The 19,117-nt window shown below is 39.6% G+C and overlaps 1 protein-coding gene across 1 annotated transcript in view; it reads right to left on the minus strand.

Moving 5' to 3' along the window:
- The window catches only part of slc16a10 (solute carrier family 16 member 10), a 33,648-nt gene extending 15,432 nt beyond the window's left edge, over positions 1 to 18,216 (minus strand). Inside the window, exon 1 of the mRNA XM_085134213.1 lies at positions 17,653 to 18,216. Within this exon, the coding sequence (XP_084990339.1) occupies positions 17,653 to 18,007 (355 nt within the window). The 5' untranslated portion in view covers positions 18,008 to 18,216. The remainder of the gene's footprint in view (positions 1 to 17,652) is intronic.
- Positions 18,217 to 19,117: the final 901 nt, after the last annotated feature.

Below are 19,117 nucleotides of genomic sequence, written 5' to 3' on the forward strand. Positions count from 1 at the left end.
AACACAGCACCAATGCAAAAGTGTTTGTTACCATGACGTAGTATTGACTTTAATGGCTTTAATGGAAGTGTTTTCGAGTAAATTCTTAAGCTTCACACTCTTATATGCATCATTATATGCATATGTATATATATATGTATATACGTATATATAGATACACACACACACACACACACACACATATATATATATATATATATATATATATATATATATATATATATATATATATATATATATATATATAGCATAGCAGGCAAGGCATACATGGAACGCCATAACCGAATGACCGAGCTAAGATCCTGTGGGACTTCCAGATACAGACGGACAAAATGGTGGTGGCTAACCAACCGGACATAGTGGTAGTAGACAAACAAAAGAAGACGGCCGTAGTGATCGATGTAGCGGTTCCGAATGACAGCAATATCAGGAAGAAGGAACACGAGAAGCTGGAGAAATACCAAGGGCTCAGAGAAGAGCTCGAGAGGATGTGGAGGGTGAAGGTATCGGTGGTCCCCGTGGTAATCGGAGCACTAGGTGCGGTGACTCCCAAGCTAGGCGAGTGGCTCCAGCAGATCCCGGGAATAACATCGGAGATCTCTGTCCAGAAGAGCGCAGTCCTGGGAACAGCTAAGATACTGCGCAGGACCCTCAAGCTCCCAGGCCTCTGGTAGAGGACCCGAGCTTGAAGGATAAACCGCCCGCAGGGGCGTGCTGGGTGTTTTTTTTTTATATATATATATATTGGTATCGATAATGGTATCGTGCCATATGTCCGATACCGATATCATAAATTTGGATATCTGCCGATACCAATATGAATCCGATATAGTGTGTTTTCTAATTAATAAAACAGTTTTTTTAATATCTTGCTGCATTTTGTATAAGTTCATACTCAGGTTTAAATAAACAACAACACTAAAGCTATTCTGTTATACATGTATGTAAAAAAATACACTGCACCCAAAATATTTCATAGTTCAGCAACACTGATCAATCTAATAAACTTAAACCTGCTCCATCCTCCCTATTCTGGTGTTTTAAAGAGTACTTAGCAGAAATATTAAGCAACCTAACTAATAGGGTTTCAAACTCCCAGCAAAAGAAAATAGGGCACCACCCCCCACCCTCTTCCTCATGATGCTTAATTGATGTAATCAACTTTAATTTGATGCAGGGGGAAAATGCACAGAAATAAATTATTTTTCAAGAATAATTAAATAGATTCAACATCTTTCTTCAACAGAATTGCAGAATTCACAGATGGTAATTTCCCAAAGGAAAAAGTACTACAGCTTACTAGGGTATATTAGACTTACCAATATACCCTAGTATATTACTATATACAGTAATGGACTTCTATACATTTTACATCAGATTAAAACTTTGGGTGTAAGATTCAGATAATTATTAAATAATTAAAAGCTAGATATTTTAAATGAGAATAAGAAAGAAAAGTATGTCTTTGTGCCCCCTTTTCCCTGTTAATGCCCTATCGCCTGGCTAAACTTTGCTAGATCCACCCCTGCACAGTTAGAGCCGTCAGCTACGTAGAAAAAGATCCTGGTGTAGAAAGCAATATTAAATAAATTCTAACAATAGATTATCAAGCTTAAACGTGCTGCTGTTGTTCAGCCGCTGGTTTCCTCTTTCTGGTGCAAAGTGGGCCAAAAACAAAGAAGAGAGACGGACTTGCGACAGAAAAGCCGATCAGTTGATCACTAAGCAGCTTCACGATTGAAGTAGCAGCAGGAGAGAGACAGAAGAGGCAGTCGCTCCGTATATCTGTTGTTAAGCTTAACATGGGAAAGCTTTACAAACATTCAGAGATGAACTTACACACTTGCTTTACTTCTCTCTGGGATAACTTCCTCGGAGATGAAATGCCGATTTGGTAGCGAGGCTACAAATACACACAGCCGCCAGCCGCTCTATCACGTGAGCACACTGCTATATATATATATATATATATATATATACACATACATATATATACATACATACATACATACATACATACATACATACATACATGTGTGTGTGTGTGTGTGGTATTAAAATAAATACATATAAATATACATATAAATAAAATAAATATAATAAATACTGAGAATACACGAGAAATTACAGACTAAGCTTAAGATTTTAATAGGAAGAGGTCAACGAACTCCCTCATCTAACAGAGGTTTTCCTTTCCAGTCAGAGCTCTAATAATGGTTTACAGTATAATGGTTATTATAGATTAAGTTATACGTCAACTAGAAATAAAAAAGCACAGCTGCTATTGAAAGTACTTTTTGGAATTACCGTCTCCTAAAACTATCACCACCAGGGGGGGCATTTTATCAGACGGGTTTAGTGAAGTTATCCGCCCCTTTAGCAAAAAGGCAAGAGCACAGTATGTCTAAGATCAGGGCATGAATCCTTGGAGATCCCAGTTAACAGTTTGGTAGATAGCTATAAAGCACTACTTAGATATAGTGATTGTATTTTATCTAAAAACACAAGACAATAAAAAGCTAATTGAGTAAATATATTACTAGTCAGAAATGTCAGCATTAAAAGCTTTCATTTTACCAATCTAGAAAAAACATTGTGATGAGGCCATCATCATTATTTCACTTCACTTTCTAAGAGCTCTTGTTTTGCTGGGTACATCACTGTTTCTTTTATTGGTGCTGGTGGAGATAAAGGTACAAACTGGTATTCCATGAAAGTACACCCAAACCCAGGTTTAACTTTAGAGATCAGACTATGTAAAAGTTTTGGAGACAAAATAATAGTAGCTGTTTTTTCAGATTCAGTTGGCAGTTCAGTTAACGGTGGAAAATATTATTCCACCAGGAATCAAGATTTTATGATAACCTGATACAGTGACCATGTTAGTTAGAGCCATTACTGGACAGTGTTTCCATTCATCCATTTTCTTCCACTTGTCCAGGGCAACACCAAGGCGTTCCCAAACCAGACAAGAGATTTCTCTAGCATGTTTTGGTTCTACCCCAGGGCCTCCTCCCGTTGGAACATGCCCGGAACACCTCACCCAGGAGGTGTCCAGGAGCCATCCTTGTCAGATGCCTGAATCACCTCACCTAGTTCCTTTTGATGTGGAGGAGCAGCGGCTGTGGAGGAGAGAGCCCCTCCCGAATCCAATTTAAGACTCTGTAGGTGGTGCTATGTTTTTTGTTTAAATGCAATAACCATCGGCAGTTATGCTAAATAAACCACTGTTAGAAATATTTAACATTTCACTTCTTCACCATGTGCAACTATTAATTACTGTACTTAATTACAAAGTAGAATACTAGAGTACCTCAGTTCTTCTGAGAGACAACATACAGACCATAGGTTGTTCTGTTTAAATTCCAAAGGACTAAATGATCTACAAAGACAATTTAGTTGGACCTGTCGATAATTGTGTGGTCTAACATCCACACAGCCACTTCAATCTGATAAGCTATTAGCTGGCTAGAAACACCTGAATCACCTCACCTAGTTCCTTTTGATGTACTGTAGTTACATCCAGGCTCCTTAATCCCCCAGACAGAAGAAACTAAGCAGAGCAGTGGCCTTAAATCCTGCAGCTGTCTATACCCAGCAGCCTCACAGCCAGCTCACTATCAGACATTTGGACTCGCTGACCAGGGCTCAGGAAGTGGACCCTACTGCACTGAACGCACACTTGGCTCCCACAAGGCAGAGCACATTCTTCTCTGACGACAGCATTGAGAGCCGGGGGAAGAAAAAGGAAAAGGGAAGTTAAGAAATGCCAACTAAGTGCAGTGAATATGTTTTAGTGACCCACATACTTCCCAGCTAACTGCACTCGATTCACATCCTCCCAGCTTTGCTTCCTAATGTTAATCTCAAATAATTATATCTAAAAGGAAAAAAGAAAAGAAAAGTCTGTGTAGGTTCTCAGTCATCCAGGTCATAGTAATCAAAGGAGCTTTCTTGAAACTTTTATTAGGCCCCTTGAAGCTTTTCTTTTCAAGCTCCTTAAAAAGAAAAGGAAAAACAACAACATGTAAATAAAGCATGATGTTTGCATCTCTTGACACAGAGAGACAGACAGCCATACACACTAACAGTCATTCGGAACTAACAGTTAACCTAACCCCACTAACTGCATGTCTTTTGGCTGTGGGAGAAAGCTGGAGTACCTGGACAGAACCCATGCATATACAGAGACTATCCAAACTCCACAATGAAAGGCCTCGATGGTGGATTCGAACCCAGGACCTTCTTGAGGCAACATACTGCCTATTTAAATAGTTTTCAATATTTTAAATGATTTTGAATACTTTTGGATCTCTATGACATCATCAAGAGGGGATATCCTCAAGATGGTTCATGGGCATCCAATCAGAAGGCTGGCCTCAAAAGAAGAAACCTATAAAAACCTTTTTGAGACGGTGGATGAACTTGGGATTTTAGAGCATGCGAGAGTTCTCAAATTAAAATTTAGTGTACCAAAGAGGTGCTGAAGTTAGTGTTGGTGTTTATTCTGTTGCCATGACACAATTTCTCACTTCTCTGATTATTTGGTCTGGAGTAGGCATTTTATTTGAATTAAAAGGAAGCCACAGAAATCTTTTTTAAGAGGAACTGTAATCGACATGTATAAATTCTGTGGAGTTACCCTGAGAGACTAATTATGACACTTTATTTCTTTTATTACAATGGAGGATACACTGGATAGTATCCTCCATTGGTTTGGTTGGTTGGTTTTAATCACTGCTACATCTGTCAAATAAAGTCTAGACACAACAACAGGTTCACATACCTAGATTGCATCAGAATCAGAGGAGCTTGGCCCACAAATGTGTAACAGCTGTTTAAGACTGTGTTATCTTTTTAAATTAATTTAAAAAAACAACAACTGTAAAATGTATAAATTAAGCTTCAGCAAAAAATAATAGAAATTAGAGGACAGGATAGCTGGAAAAGAAATGAGGGAGACTCCTTACAACTCCTGCTGAAGTAAAGGGGTCTTATTGTGTAATACTGTTACAGTATGACTTTTCAGCTGGTGCTGATCAGTCACAAAGACCCCAGTCATAACCCTAATCAGGGCCTCTTAGTGCTGCAGTCAAACATCTGGGTCTGCAACAAGGATATAGCAATTCCAGTTTACAGCAGCTGGAAGCCATTTGTATGGGGCTGTTCCACTGGAAACTGTGGAGAAGGGGGAAGTTTTTTTTGTGTGTTTGCAACCCACTCAAATCATTTGTGTGTTTTCTGGCCTCTCACACTGCAGGAAGTGAAAACGTCTGTCTGATGACACAGGAAAAACTTGGAGAGCAGCTGCAGAGCGATTTATGGCTGTGCATAAAAAAGAACATCATATGCATGCTTGAAATGACTTGCCTCTGCAGCAAATACTAGAAGTCCATATGAAAAATGTTAAATGGGAGTTGTGTTTCATGTTAGAGGGAAGCAAAAAGGGGTGGTGTGTCAGAACAAGCTGGTGATTGGGGGAGCTTTTTGTCCACCCCCTTTTTTAAGCTCACTGTATAGTGTTGCAAACAACAGCTTGAATACATACACTCCTCCCCAAGTCTCCTTATCTCCAGCTTCTTGTTTCACAGAAAGGCTAACACTTAACCTATAACTGCCATTATCTGTACCTTCAAAGGTGTTTTTGACTAACACTTTATGTATCTTGTGGTAAATCAGAGGATTTGTTGTACTTAAATATGTGTTTGTTGAGAATTTGAATAAAATACTTATTGTTCCATGCACTCTGCAGTTGTTCCATCAGTACTTTTTTTGTAAAGGGCTACGGCTAAATTACCCCACAAGGTTTCTTTTCATTGGCCTTGAGCAAGACAATGACAGATACAGCTATTATCTGTGTCAAGCTAGTGTGATTTTCTGTTTGTTTACTAAAAAGTTCCCTCCAAAACCATGCTAGCTAAGCTAGCTATGTGTTACTAATAAAAAAGGTAAACTGAAATCAGCAGAGTAACCTACTTTGCCTTTAAAAATAATATCTGTAATGATAAAAGAGGCAACAGAAAAACGTATTAAAATCTTTCCCTGAGAAATATATGAGCACTGTGATATAATGGCCATGCTGTTTTCTATGGTTACCATGGCTGTTTAGAGACACACGGAGACCAGACCGATCATGTACCTGTGAATCTTATTATAGTGGCAGTGTGGTTTTTGCCGGTGCTGCCTGTGATGTTCAATGTTCCTAATTAGTTCAGAGTGGTCTTTGTGCAAAGTTAATTTTATCCATGGTCGATGAAATGAACGGATGTAGGAGACAGTAAACAAATCAAAGAGTACCCCATGCCATGCTTAGGCTAGAGGGCTACTGAGAGCTTCAGTAGCTTTTTGGGGATATTAGTCACTATAGGATAGTACTATAGGAGCATACCATTATCCCAACTCTGTTTGTCCTTCAAAACAGCAAGGTGCCACTTAGAATTTTGTTTCTGATATTTATTCCCTCTTATTCCCTCTTTTGCCCTGTAAAAATAACACATTTTCATACTTGTCATGCACTGTAACACCTCCACATTGTGTCAATTAGACGTGGTTGAGTGAGACCATAAAGACTGACTGTTTCAAGACCTAATCTTGGCGCAGTGACACAGGGATTGCCTGCTGTTAATCAGTCTGACATTGCCCAAGAGCAAGGACATCACAGCCATTAGTTCACATCCAGCCCCTCTGAGGGGCTGGTCCCCTGCGTGTCATGTGCAGGGGGCCAAACAATTTGTCCTGGTGCCACTGAAGTGGGCTCTGCCTCCAGCATGTTTATCTTCTCGAGACTTTATCTCTTGACAACCTTCACCTACTCAGACCCAAGCTTACACACGCCTGAAATCAAACGGCCTGTCAAATATTAACCTGTCTATGATTAAAACTTGTCAAGGTTTTGTGGAGCCATTCCATCGGAGTCATTTTGTTTTGTTTTGAACCAAGTTACCCATGTAGATCAATCAATTATGCTTTTTCAGAGTGCATGTAAACTTGGTCGGGCATGTTACATTCATGTGAGCCTGTAGTTGTAGATAAATATTTAACTGACAATTGTCTCATCAAGCTCTCCTTCAGGAGCCATCTGAGCATATTATTCCATCGGAAATCCATTATCCATAACCTTTTTGGTATTTGGATTTAAAAAATAAACTTAAAACAGTTGATTTTCCACTAGTGAAACGTGTCTACTTCACAAAACAAACCCTTGCATAAAACATCATGTGACAGTAAATTACTGCTAAAGCAGCAATATAGTAACTCAACATCAACTGAACACTTTGCCCTCAGTACAAGGCAGACAGCAGCCAAGCAGTGAAAAGTCCTAATATAGTCTTTCCCCCGTGTTCTGATCCTGCTTCAGTCAGCTCTGCTGCCCTATAACTGAGGGAAACCAAATTCCTGTTAATGTACAAGGGAGTCGTATTTATTGTTAACTGATCTAACACACTCAAAAAACACTTGATCTAATGTTGGTGAAAGCACTGACATTGCTTTACTCTCCCAAGCACTGATTCTAAAACAATATTTTATCCTTTACTGCACCATCAATCTCTTTATTTTTTCCTTTCATACACAGTCAAAACAATATTCAACCAAAATATGCTCACATAATGTCTTGTTATTGACATTTTAATGTCAATTAAATACATGTTGTTCTGATGATTTCAGAGTCATCAAAACAACACAATCAAGGTATCAAAAAACTCTGTGTTTAGTCCAAAGTTCTTTGGCAGGTCTGACAGTAGACAACAATTCAATTCAATTCAATTCAATTCAATTCAATTTTATTTATATAGCGCCAAATCACAACAAATGTCGCCTCAAGGCGCTTCATAGATACAGAGAAAAGCCCAACAATCATATGACCCCCTATGAGCAAGCACTTTGGCGACAGTGGGAAGGAAAAACTCCCTTTTAACAGGAAGAAACCTCCGGCAGAACCAGGCTCAGGGAGGGGCGGCCATCTGCTGCGACCGGTTGGGGTGAGAGAAGGAAGACAGGATAAAAGACATGCTGTGGAAGAGAGACAGAGATTAATAACAGATACGATTCAATACAGAGAGGTCTGTTAACACATAGTGAGTGAGAAAGGTGACTGGAAAGGAAAAACTCAATGCATCATGGGAATCCCCCGGCAGCCTACATCTATTGCAGCATAACTAAGGGAGGATTCAGGGTCACCTGGTCCAGCCCTAACTATATGCTTTAGCAAAAAGGAAAGTTTTAAGCCTAATCTTAAAAGTAGAGATAGTGTCTGTCTCCCGAATCCAAACTGGAAGCTGGTTCCACAGAAGAGGGGCCTGAAAACTGAAGGCTCTCCCTCCCATTCTACTTTTAAATACTCTAGGAACAACAAGTAGGCCTGCAGAGCGAGAGCGAAGTGCTCTAATAGGGTGATATGGTACTACAAGGTCATTAAGATAAGATGGGGCCTGATTATTTAAGACCTTGTATGTGAGGAGCAGGATTTTGAATTCAATTCTGGATTTAACAGGAAGCCAATGAAGGGAAGCCAAAACAGGAGAAATATGCTCTCTCTTTCTAGTCCCTGGCAGTACTCTTGCTGCAGCATTTTGGATTAACTGAAGGCTTTTCAGTGAGTTTTTTGGACATCCTGATAATAATGAATTGCAGTAGTCCAGCCTGGAAGTAATAAATGCATGAACTAGTTTTTCAGCGTCACTCTGAGACAGGATATTTCTAATTTTAGAGATGTTGCGCAAATGGAAGAACGCAGTCTTACATATTTGTTTAATATGTGCGTTGAAGGACATATCTTGGTCAAAAATGACTCCAAGGTTCCTCACAGTGTTACTGGAGGCCAAGGTAATGCCATCCAGAGTAAGAATCTGGTTAGATACCATATTTCTAAGCTTTTCAGCGCCGAGTACAATGACCTCAGTTTTATCTGAGTTAAGAAGCAGAAAGTTAGTGGCCATCCAAGTCTTTATGTCTTTAAGACATTCCTGCAGTTTAACTAATTGGTGTGTGTTATCTGGCTTCATGGACAGATAGAGCTGGGTGTCATCTGCATAGCAGTGAAAATGTATGCTATGTCTTCTAATGATGCTGCCTAGGGGAAGCATGTATAATGTAAACAGAATTGGTCCTAGCACTGAACCCTGTGGAACTCCATAATTAACCTCAGTATGTGAAGAGGACTCTCCATTTACATGCACAAATTGGAGTCTATTAGATAGATATGATACAAACCACTGCAGTGCAATACCTGTAATACCTACAGCATGTTCTAATAGCTCTAATAAGATATTATGGTCAACAGTATCGAATGCTGCACTAAGGTCAAGAAGGACAAGCACAGAGATGAGTCCACTGTCAGAGGCCATAAGAAGATCATTTGTAACCTTCACTAAAGCTGTTTCTGTGCTGTGATGAGCTCTGAAACCTGACTGAAACTCTTCAAATAAACCATTCCTCTGCAGATGATCTGTTAGCTGTTTGACAACTACTCTTTCAAGGATTTTTGATATGAAAGGAAGGTTGGAGATTGGCCTATAATTAGCTAAGACTGCTGGGTCTAGAGATGGCTTTTTGAGTAAAGGTTTAACTGCAGCCACCTTGAAGGCCTGTGGTACATAGCCGATTATTAGAGATAGGTTGATCATATATAAGATCGAAGAATTAATCAATGGCAGGACTTCTTTGAGCAGTTTTGTAGGAATGGGGTCTAAAAGACACGTTGATGGTTTGGAGGAAGTAATTATTGAAGTTAACTCAGAAAGATCAATTGGAGAAAAAGAGTCTAACTTAACATCAATGAAACTAAGAGTAGCTGTAGATAATATTACATCTGTGGGATGATTATTGGTAATTTTTTCTCTAATGATAAAAATTTTATTTGTGAAGAAGTTCATGAAGTCATTACTAGTTAACGTTAAAGGGATGGTTGGCTCAAAAGAGCTCTGACTTTTTGTCAGCCTGGCTACAGTGCTGAAGAGAAACCTGGGGTTGTTCTTATTTTCTTCAATCAGTGATGAGTAGTAAGCTGTTCTGGCTTTGCGGAGGGCTTTCTTATAAAGCAACAAACTATTTCTCCAGGCTAAATGATGATCCTCTAAATTTGTGACACGCCATTTCCTCTCCAGATTACGAGTCATCTGCTTTAGGGTACGTGTTTGAGAATTATACCACGGGGTCAGGTACTTCTGATTAGAGACCTTAGTTTTCCCTGGAGCTACAGTATCCAGAAATTATTAACAAGATAATCGACCTCTGTTGGGGTAGCGTTCAGATAGCTGCTCTGCTCTGTGTTGGTACAGGGCATTGACGATGATAACAGTGGCTGGATTATATTCTTAAACTTAGTTACAGCGCTTTCAGAAAGACATCTACTTTGATAAAGTCCACTCTCCACTGCTGCGTAATCAATTATTGTAAATGTAAATGTTATCAAGAAATGATCAGACAGGAGAGGGTTTTCAGGAAACACTGTTAAATGTTCAGTTTCTATGCCATATGTTAAAACAAGATCTAGAGTGTGATTAAAGTGGTGGGTGGGTTCTTTTACATTTTGAGAGAAACCAATTGAGTCTAACAACAGATTAAATGCCATGTTGAGGCTGTCATTTTTAGCATCAACATGGATGTTAAAATCACCCACAATAATTATTTTATCTGAGCTCAGAACTAAATTAGATATAAAGTCTGAGAAATCAGACAGAAACTCTGTGTAAGGCCCAGGTGGACGATAGATGATAACAAGTAAGACTGGTTTCTGAGTTTCACAGCTGGGGCGGACGAGGCTAAGCATCAGGCTTTCAAATGAATTAAAAGTCTGTCTTGGTCTTTCATTAATTAATAGACTGGTGTGAAAAATTGCTGCCACACCGCCCCCTCGACCTGTGCTTCGAGATTTCTGGTAGTTAGAATGACTCGGGGGTGTTGATTCATTTAAACTAACATAATCATCCTGCTGCAACCAGGTTTCTGTAAGGCAGAGTAAATCAATTTGTTGATCAATTATTAAGTCATGTACTAACAGAGACTTGGAGGAGAGAGACCTAATATTTAATAATCCACATTTCACTGTTTTACTCTTTGGTTCAGATGTGGATACTGTATTGTTCTTTCTTTGTAAATGTTTAAGTTGTTTGTTGCTGGTTTTTAGTTTGTTTTTTGTCTTTTTGGAAGCAGACACAGTCTCTATGGAGATGGGTTTTTGGGGGGGTAGCAGGAAGAGAGAAGTTGCAGAGAGGCGTGTAAGACTGCAACTCTGCTTCCTGGTCCCAACTCTGGATAGACATATTTTGAGGGGTTTAATAAATTTGTCCATATTTCTAGAAATGAGAGCTGCTCCATCCAAAGTGGGATGGATGCCGTCTCTCCTAACAAGACCAGGTTTCCTCCAGAAGGTTTGCCAATTATCTATGAAGCCCACATCATTTCTGGGACACCACTCAGACAGCCAGCAATTTAAGGAGAACATGCGGCTAAACATGTCACTCCTGGTCTGATTGGGGAGGGGACCAGAGAAAACTACAGAGTCCGACATTGTTTTGGCAAAGTTGCACACCGATTCAATATTGATTTTAGTGACCTCCGATTGGCGTAACCGGGTGTCATTACTGCCGACGTGAATTATGATTTTATTGAATTTACGTTTACCCTTAGCCAGCAGTTTTAAATTTCCTTCAATGTCGCCTGCTCTGGCCCCTGGAAGACAATTGACTATGGTTGCCGGTGTCTCTAGCTTCACATGTCTGAGAACAGAATCACCAATTACCAGAGTTTGACCCCCAGCGGGTGTGTCACCGAGTGGGGAAAAACGGTTAGACACATGAACGGGTTGGTGGTGTACCTGGGGCTTCTGTTTAGGACTACGCTTCCTCCTCACCGTTACCCAGCCATCTTTCCCCAGCTGCTTGGGGTCTGCCGGGGAACAGCTAGCGGGGCCTACGCTATCTTCGGCTGCACCAGCTACAGGGGCCTGGCTAGCTAAGGGTGAGAGCAGGGTGCAAAGCCGAGTCTCCAGATCAGTAATCCTGGCCTCCAGAGCTGCAAATATGCTACATTTGTTACAGATATCATTACTGCTAAAGGAGGCCGAGGAGTAACTAAACATCTGACACAATGAGCAAGAAAGTGCAGAAGGGACAGGTGAAGTAGCCATGGTGCTAACGGGTCGGCTACGAGCTAAGCTAGCGAAACAGTACAGAGACAGTGAGTGAATACTTTGGCTATAAATTAGGTAGTGAGTACAGAGAAAGTGTGCTTCGGATGAAGCACGTGAAGATTATACTGTGAAAAAAGAATGTATTTAAAAGTTGTTAATTAAACTGCTAAGCAAATAAGCTACTCAGAAACACCACTGTGTTTGAGCAGGAACAGGAAGCGATACTATACCACAGAGCGAGCGAACACTAAGTGACAGCGCCACCGACAGGAGAGATGTTGGCATCGCCAGTCAACAACAACCAAGTGGCTTTTGGCACGAGGCTCAAGAATAACCCCATCTGGCATTTTCACAGGGAGGGAACCAGCATAGAGCCTTCACCTTCCCACCCCAACATAATGCATTGTGATTGGTTGACTGTGACAATTTCCTAGCTTTGCAGCTACTAGCTGAAGATTTCAGCTATTGGAAACTTGCTCTTTATGGAATATATATCCCTATTTAAGAAATTCATGAATGCCCAGCAGATAATTTCTGGTAAATTGGTAGTAGATCAGACCATAGGAACTACAACTACAAATTAAAATGAATATGTTAGCACGCATGATAAACACATTATGCGACCTGAAATCATACACATTACATTCTGCATCACAGAAAAGAATATAGTTTTACTCATAGGCAGTAATGTTTGATCATTCTTCTCAGAAAGGAAAGAGAGAAATGAGCAGTATTTTCAGTTATTCCAAGCAGGGATTGTTATTACTATTATTATAATTATTATTATTATTATTATTATTATTAATGTAGACCCTAGAAGAATTAAAACGTACAAGTTAAAGACCTTACAATATAAACTGTTGTGATTTGGCGCTATATAAATATAACTAAACTAAGTTGAACTGAATTTAATTATTCTGACAAAAGCAACCCGTTTACAGCAATCAGGCCATCATGGTCCTTAAAGTGAACAGACTGGCCCCAATAATTGCTTTAAGTTGCAGACCTTAACTGAACATTTATTTTCATCTTAGGTGCAGTTTCAAGGCATATGCAGTTTTAGCCGCATCAGAGCTTGAATGTGAGACAAAGAAACACGTTCAAACATGTGCGTTGGTATGTCTTTGCATTCAAATCACCAAGCACAGGGCTCATGAGGGGTTTTCAATGTGGAACTGCCTACATTTCAACTCCCCAGTCAACCTTCCACGATCACCCCTTGGAAACAGAATTTCCAAGGTAAAAAAAAAAAAGCTTTTTAAAGCCTTATTTTTGGTTCAAAGTCAAACATTTTCAGGATTTTTTATTTTTATTTGACTTCATTGGTGAATCAATACCTGCAGTTTTTATATCCTGGTGATCATCAAAATAAAAGTTCATTAAAATATTTCTTCTGAACTGTCCCATCAAACAAGTGTCTTAATCACAGGAAAATGAAAATAACTAATAAGTATCCAGTAAAGCAATAAAACTGAAACATGAGAAACAATGTTAATGTCTTAACAGAAAGGAGGTCTAACCCATTTGGCTTTTTAAACCCACCAATCTACATCAGATACTGACTAATACTGACTCAATATCTTTGAGTATTCGTGCTTATAAGTTAATATATTCATTTCAGTTACATCGTATTCGTGTTCTGTGTATGACATGCACCACAGGCCATAATATTGAAGGTCTTATCTGCTCCACTCCATGTGTACAGCGAAACAGATAAGCACACACGGTGAAACAGACAGCAGAGGAGAGAATATTACTGCAAAACGTACAAGCCTTAAATGCTGATCTGAAAAGAACCCACGTAAATAGCAACATGTTGCCATCTCTCATTGCAACAATAAAAACCAATTAACTCACAGCAGGCAATCATTTTTTATTCATGTACATATTTTGGGTTGAGTAATTTATTATATGTTCTGTGTCTCCCTCCAAGACAAGACTGCATATCAGTATCTTGTCGCAACTTTCACTTGTGCTAAAATAAAGCTCTCTATATGACTTGCACTCTTTTTTCTTTTCTTTTTTTTGGGGGGGGGGTGGGGACTTGCACTCATAATGTGTGCTATGCAATGCTTGAAAAGCTTGCTAAAAATACATATATGCGTGATTACAGCAAGTGATAAACAGAAAATAGATCCAAGGGACTGTGCTGGGAAGTAAAACTGTTGTCTAAAGTTGAGTAAAGTAAAGTCTATGTCAGCATTGTCCGTGTAAACAAGTGATACAAATTTCCATGGAAAATCCTGACCAGGGAGCTGAAAAGTGTATCTGGATTTTGGTATGACTGCAGTAAAGTGTCTACACAGCCAGAGAAGACGACTTGTTATGTTGCCAACAAGCAACACTCATACAATGGCTGATGGGTGTTTCTCCCATCTCATCTTTACTTTTTACATTTTCATTATCAGACATTAGAAATACCATTATTAATATATCTGATAAAATTCGTTGCCCAGCTACAGTTCTTCCCCCAAAATGACTCAGAAACTAGACTAAGACGATCAAATCACGCTACACTGAGTAGCCATTACAGAGCCAGCTATCCAACGGAATTCATTTTAGTATTCTATTTTCCTCCATGTCAATTAAATTCCATCATTTCCTCTAACGCTCAGTCAGATAAAAATATTCATGTGGGAAAGAAGGGGATCTCATTTAAGGATTTGTGATGTTTACGAAGACTTGTATCCTGACTGTTATAGATGCGTTCTCTTAGCATTCTGGCACTTCCTCTATGACAATGTCCAACTTCAAAACCACTCAACTGCCTCATTAATTCTCATTAGTTCTGTTCTCACGACAGGAAGGCAAGCTGAAGGGTGAACATCTAGTTCGAAGCAGTACTTTGTGTTCTTTCTGGGAAACAGGATCAGGGGAAAAAAATGGAAAGAATGGATGCTGTCCATCTCATGAAGCAAAAATAAGCAGGAAAGACCTCACTAAAACTTCTAACTCAAGAATTTACATCTTGGCAGTCAGCCACTGTAATCTCAAATGGATAGCAACATGAAGTAATTATTAGTGCTTTCTGAATGTTAAGTTATATATATATATATATATATATATAGAGAGAGAGAGAGAGAGAGAGAGAGAGAGAGGCTAAAGTAGTGTGATTGTCACTATACTTGTTAGTGTTATTAATTTTCCAGAGTTCGTTAGAGATTTAGCTAACAAATTCAGTGTGTGAACTGTGTGCATAGTAAAAGACAAAATATACATAAAACAAATGATGCTTTAAGAAATGCATTACTCACTTAATACCAACATTGTTTTTCATACATTGCTAACTCTCATTCAATGTGAACACATGCTATTACGCTGAATCATTATGCTGTCAGCTGACATCATTGATGGTCACCTCTCCTTCTGTCCTATGTATGGACGTGCTGTTTAGTCTGTTGATGGTAGATGGTGGACTCAGGTGCAGACCAAAACAACCACTAGGGGTGGTCTCAGCCTGGTTCCAAACAAGCTATTCTGTATTACAAGAATACAATCTAACCTCGATGTAGTCCAATTATCCAATGTACAGTGCATGTTTTAGCTTAGCACTTTCACACACACAGGAGAGTACACAAACCGTAGTAACAGCCTGCTACATACCATTTAGCCTGAAATATCTATCAAATGAACATAAATATTTGCAGTAAATTCTCCATGTTTTTTAGTCCAGAATACAGCACCTTTTCCCTGTATTTACTTTTGTTGATACTACCCCAAACACATTTGGCCAATAAGTAGATTGAATGTTGCCAAATAATTTGTAGTGATGCACTTTGGTTGGCTAGGAGTTCTCTGTGTGGAAAGAAAAACCGTACCACAGGAAAAAGTAACTACTTTACAAAAGTATCATCTGATATAGAACAGAGTAAATAGGTCTAGGTGTAGACACAGGACATTTGAGGATGTCCTATGGTGGCATCGGGAATCAACACACACTGCGAGCATAATTTTGGCTTCTGTGGATCAGGCTTGTTGGAGCACATCCCAAGGATGCTTAATTGCAATGGGATCTGTGGAGTTTGAAGGCAAATCTTTGTGCTCATTACCATTTGTCCTACTGGGGGAAGATGCTGCCACTGCGGAGTGCTGTTGCCATGCTTGCTGTGCAACCACCTTTAGGTGGGTGATATGAGTCAAAATAGCATCCCCATGTTGGGCTGGGGACCAGAACATTGCACTGGACTAAAAAAAGCCCTGGCAGTTTACAATTTTTCTGGCACAAACCCTGTAATGGTGCTATGACTGGTGCATATGAAAAATCTAATTAAATGTTTCAGATCATTTTAAAAAATGAAAAAAAAACACACCAAGCAAGCAATGGGTTAGAGCCATAGTACAAACCGTGGCTGCAACCAACACAAAATCCAATGCAATAATCACAGAGATCAGCAGAAGAAGCTATTGAGTCGGTGAACAGCTAGGCCCCAGACTACCAACAAACACGGGTCCCCCATGCAGTATTACTTTTACATGCTCATTTGCCAAACAGCAATACCAACAACAGGTGGTTACAATCAGCACAGGGCCATTATTCATGTGGTAAGCCGTCCCTCTGTCTGTCTCTCTCTCACACACACACACACACACAAACCGCAAAGAAAATTCTCTATGTGATTATGCCATGACTGTGTGGCACACAGCTATGTGTAATATTCAATGTTTTTTAAGGTGTCCTTTTAGTTTAATGCAGAAAAACATGTAAGGTTTTACATTATTCGTATGATAATGCCGACTGCTGACTAGACTGAACGATAAAGAAGAGAATTCGTGTGAGAAAAAAATGAGTATTTGTACACGCTATGGTATAAGAAATTACTACTTTGATTTGTGTTTCCCCTTCAGTGACTTTTCAAATAATTAACTATACTCCGTCCCCCGCTGGGAGCAAGCTGTATCAAGCTGTATTTCATTCGCGTTTTAAAGCGACTCTCTGCCGTACTTTCACACCGAGAGCACGCTGAGAGCTTTCCAGGACTCCTCGGGATTAGACACAAACCATAACAACCACTTAACACACTTTTTTTTTTGTTGTTGTTGTTGTTGTTTTTATTATCACCACACTGAGTGCCAGGTCACGACTTTGACGCCAGGCTCTCAACGTTATCCCCACAACCGCGCTATTTAACCGCACTGTCTTTCTTTTGTCTGCATGCGTTTCCTTCTCTCACACCAGGAAACGACACATTACTTGCTAGCTAAACTTAGCTAACGTTTTTATAGTGGGCTAAATGTTAAACATATGATGCTGTAGAATTATTATGTCTTTACGAAGAAATTGTTCTCGAGAAGAGCTTCGTTGGTGGTCTGAAAGTTGTCGGTTCAATTCCCCGCCATTACTAAAACTGTCCCATGAGCAAGACATCACTTACTTTAAGACCGTTACTCATCCTGCGGGGGTTACATCACGCCTTTCTTCTAAAATAATACACACTCATGACATAAAATGGCATTTAAACATATATATAATTCTTTACTAATGTGGTACTTTTACTCATACAGCCAGGTTAGCCTGTACTCACATGTTCTGAATTGGAGGTCTTTATCGTCCGGGCTACCAAATTCCTGCAGGAGGTAAATATACATTACACCGAAGGCGTTCTGGATCCCAAACACCGAGCCGTTGCACCACATGGAAGCCAACATGACCACCCATCCCCAGCCGCCCTCGGGGTGCACAAACTCAACCTCCTCCTTGGCTCCCGGACCCTCGCTTTTCTCTGGGATATCCACTTTGCTGTCCCCGTTCTCCTTATTCTCCGTCTTCTCCTTCTCCCCATCCTGCTCCTCCACTGGACGCTTGTCCTTTGCGGGTTCGCTGCCGGCGGGTGTCTCGGCGGCTGCATCGTTTTCTGGCATATTGTTTCCTTCTGTCATTTTTTAAAAATAATGTGTCAAAAAGGCACTGCGGATTTTGAAGTATGGAGGTATTTCGCGTAGGTTGGCAGGGGGAGGTCAATAAATTAAGACACAGGATATGACAGAGATTTGGGGGTACGGTAAAGTTTTATCCATTGACGGGGGGTTGTAGCTTCAGTAATGCTGGTATTGCAGCATGTTCAACTGTCAAACATCTGCCGTTGCACTTTTATAAATAGACAACGCAGAGGGGCGGGGCTGCGGGTATCCTTACACTGCAGCTGCTGAGGCGTTTCCAGGATATCTTCAGTGGGGTGGCACAAGTCTAAGAGTGAGTGTGTGTGTGTGTGTGGGGGGGGGGGGGGGGGGTTCCAGCAGGGAACAATGTAAGCATATGGAAGAATATTTGACCATTTGACCTTATACAAATACAGTATAGAGAACTAGCACAGCAAACATTTGAGGCTAGTAAGTCGAACGGTGAGAGTTTAAAGGTACTTTTTGTTTACCCTTGTTTACCCTACTTTTTATTACCCTCTGAAAACTTTAAACAAGAATTTAACCACCAGAGGCCAGCATTTAATCAGTGGATGTGTTGTAAAAAAAAACGCACGCAAATACAATGTTCCGTCCTCTCTTTTGACTTTTAATGTATGCTTTTATTCCTACCTAATAGACCCTGTGCACAAGAAAATGCTAACTTCCTGGTTTGAGACCGAATGTACACTGAAAAAAAAAGTTATTTCAATTTACTTGATTTTATTGTGTACATCGGTCCCACATAATATGAATAAGTATGACTGACTTAATTCTCCACTTTTCCTCAAGTAATTAATGCTTGTCAAATCAAAGTATTTTATTTACATCAGATTACTTTAAAAAATCATGTTTGATGTACTAATATTAATGTATTATCATAATATCAATGTATTGCATAATGTTAATATATTTTAATGTTTAACACCAACTTATTTTTATTTGCCAGTGGTACGCAATGATATTATGTAATGTAAACACATTGCAATTATGTTCTTACAACACAAATTATGGCTTTAAATCCTACTTAATTTTTTCAATTGAAATATTAACTGATCATTATTGACAAAAAAGCCAAAGACTACTGAACAA

The sequence above is a fragment of the Neolamprologus multifasciatus genome, chromosome 15, assembly GCF_963576455.1.
Source record: "Neolamprologus multifasciatus chromosome 15, fNeoMul1.2, whole genome shotgun sequence".
Taxonomy (NCBI): Eukaryota; Metazoa; Chordata; class Actinopteri; order Cichliformes; family Cichlidae; genus Neolamprologus; species Neolamprologus multifasciatus.